The 2229-nt window shown below is 43.1% G+C and overlaps 1 protein-coding gene across 1 annotated transcript; it reads left to right on the top strand.

Annotated features, from left to right (window-relative positions):
- The first annotated feature begins 207 nt into the window (after positions 1-207).
- Positions 208-2008, top strand: LOC107804747 (uncharacterized). The gene has a single exon (XM_016628674.2). It carries the CDS (start codon positions 623-625, stop codon positions 1640-1642), a length of 1020 nt encoding a protein of 339 aa, XP_016484160.1. The 5' UTR covers positions 208-622; the 3' UTR covers positions 1643-2008.
- The last annotated feature ends 221 nt before the right edge of the window (positions 2009-2229 follow it).

The following is a 2229-nucleotide window of genomic DNA, read 5'->3' on the forward strand; positions in this document are numbered from 1 at the left end:
TACTAAATGAACATCCATAATATAATATATTTATAACAAGTATTTAATTATGGTGAATTTAATGAGAAAGATCAATTCTCCCATTGAGGCAATCGAAGAATTCAATGCCGTGCAATTGAAAGATTAAGCTGAAAGCCAATATTATTAAAGAAGAAAAAGAGATTAACAAAAAGTAAGAGATGACGCGACAATATGGAAGCTAATTAATCACCTATATTATAGAGGGGAATGGATCGCCGCCAAGTCTTGCTCCGCCCACAAGAAACGTCAAACGGCCCATACAAATTTATTTTTAACTCCTCTGCCAGCTGATGCCTTTTGGGCGGTGCCAGCACCCTGTCAACATTATTACGCCCTCCGCGCACGTTAGCCTCCCCCGCACCCCCACCCACCTTTAGCGGTGGCCTCTCCCCCCTCTTTCTAGATCTCCACATCAGCCGCAACCCCCCCTTTTAACCTAACTTATCACCTTTCTTTCATTATGCCTCCGCTTTCCTCCGCCTCCCACCACCCATCACCAACATCTAATACATCTCAACACATAAATTATTTCCCACATCATTACAAATTTCTAATTGATCTCAATACATAAGTAATTCTGTGTGTTAGGGTTATCTCAACAATGGCGACTCTATCTTCATCAACGCAAGATTTCTCAAACTCCCAATCAGAACTACCCTCAGCCAACGTCACGGTGGCGGTTTCATCGCGCCGTCTTCCGCCGCCGTGCTGGTCCCACGATGAGACGATAGCCCTAATTGATGCTTATAGAGACAAGTGGTATTCTCTAAGCCGGGGAAATCTCCGGGCTAATCACTGGCAGGAAGTAGCTGACGATGTTGCTGCTAGATGCCCTGGTGTTGATCCGCCAAAGACGGCCGTGCAGTGCCGTCACAAGATGGAGAAGCTTCGGAAACGTTACCGTACTGAAATTCAACGCGCTGCTCCTTACGGCGGCGTTCGATCCCACCGTTATTGCTCTGCTTGGGTCCTTTTCAAGCGTATGGATACAATGGAAAGGGGTCCTAATGCTCTTTCTAGTGATGAAGAAGCTGATGAGGATGTTGAAGATTACCGTCAGAACAGTGTTAAACTCATAGGAGATTTGTATGGTAACAACAATGTGAACACTAATAATAATCGGAGTAGTAGTAGTTTTCAAGGGGTTGTGAGTAATGGAGGAGGTGGATTCCGTATCCGGATACCGGGGATGCCCGTAACAGCTCCGCCAATGGCGAAACCATATAGTAGAATTGAGGATTCTGGAGTTGAAAACCCTAGTAATTTTGGGCCCAATAATTTTGGGCCTGGAAAGATGTTTAGGGGGCATGGGTTTGTGAAGAAGGCTGATATGGGGAAAAGGGTTGCTGGTGAAGGAGTGGGCCCAGTGAGGGAGAAGAAAAAGGAGGACCCGATGGGGGAGATGGTGGTGGCAATAAAGATGTTAGGGGATGGATTTGTGAGAATGGAGAGGATGAAGATGGACATGGCAAGAGAGTTGGAAGAGATGAGAATGGAAATGGAAATGAAAAGAACTCAGATGATACTTGAATCGCAGCAGAGGATTGTGGAAGCTTTTGCGCAGGCATTATCAGAGAAGAATCATAAGAAGCCTAAGAGAATGCCAACTCATGAATGCTAAAGTTGCCTTTTTTGGGTGAATTTTTTGCAGCATTGAATTGCAGAATGCATACTCGGGCGATGTATGGGTGAAGCTAATTTTGCATAATTTGTGAGCTGGAATATCCCTTTCCCTTCCTCTTGGTATTTACTATTCACTTGAGTAGCAGAAAAATGTAGAATTGGTTAGAGCAGGACCTTATTACTTATTAGTTCATTGGTATAGCAACTTTTGTTATGATTTTGTTCTAGCATTGCCTGATACTTGTTGCAGTAATTATCTAACTTGGTGCGTTTAGAGCAGAGTTTCTGACATTGGAACCGTTAGTAGTTTGTAGTGCCTGTTTAACATGGTTAATGGCTATTATGCTGCTGCTATTCAAATGCTATACCCCAGTGCTTGAAACGCTATTGCACATTCAGGATTTTTTGTTTTGTTTTGCGCTAAAGTTATGGTAGCTTGTTCTGCTCCTAATGGGAAAAGCTATGGTTTTTCTTAGTAAGGCAAATGTGAAATGCTATGTTCTGGTGTTAGAAAAACAATTATAATGTTAGCATATCGTGGTTGCATGCTGACAGTTCAAAGAGAACAGGTATTCATTCCAAAAG

The sequence above is a fragment of the Nicotiana tabacum genome, chromosome 7 (assembly GCF_000715075.1).
Source record: "Nicotiana tabacum cultivar K326 chromosome 7, ASM71507v2, whole genome shotgun sequence".
NCBI lineage: Eukaryota > Viridiplantae > Streptophyta > Magnoliopsida > Solanales > Solanaceae > Nicotiana > Nicotiana tabacum.

What these genes read in the sequence shown, in the direction of transcription:
- LOC107804747 (XM_016628674.2), top strand. Translation starts at nt 623, where the DNA reads ATGGCGACTCTATCTTCATCAACGCAAGATTTCTCAAACTCCCAATCA.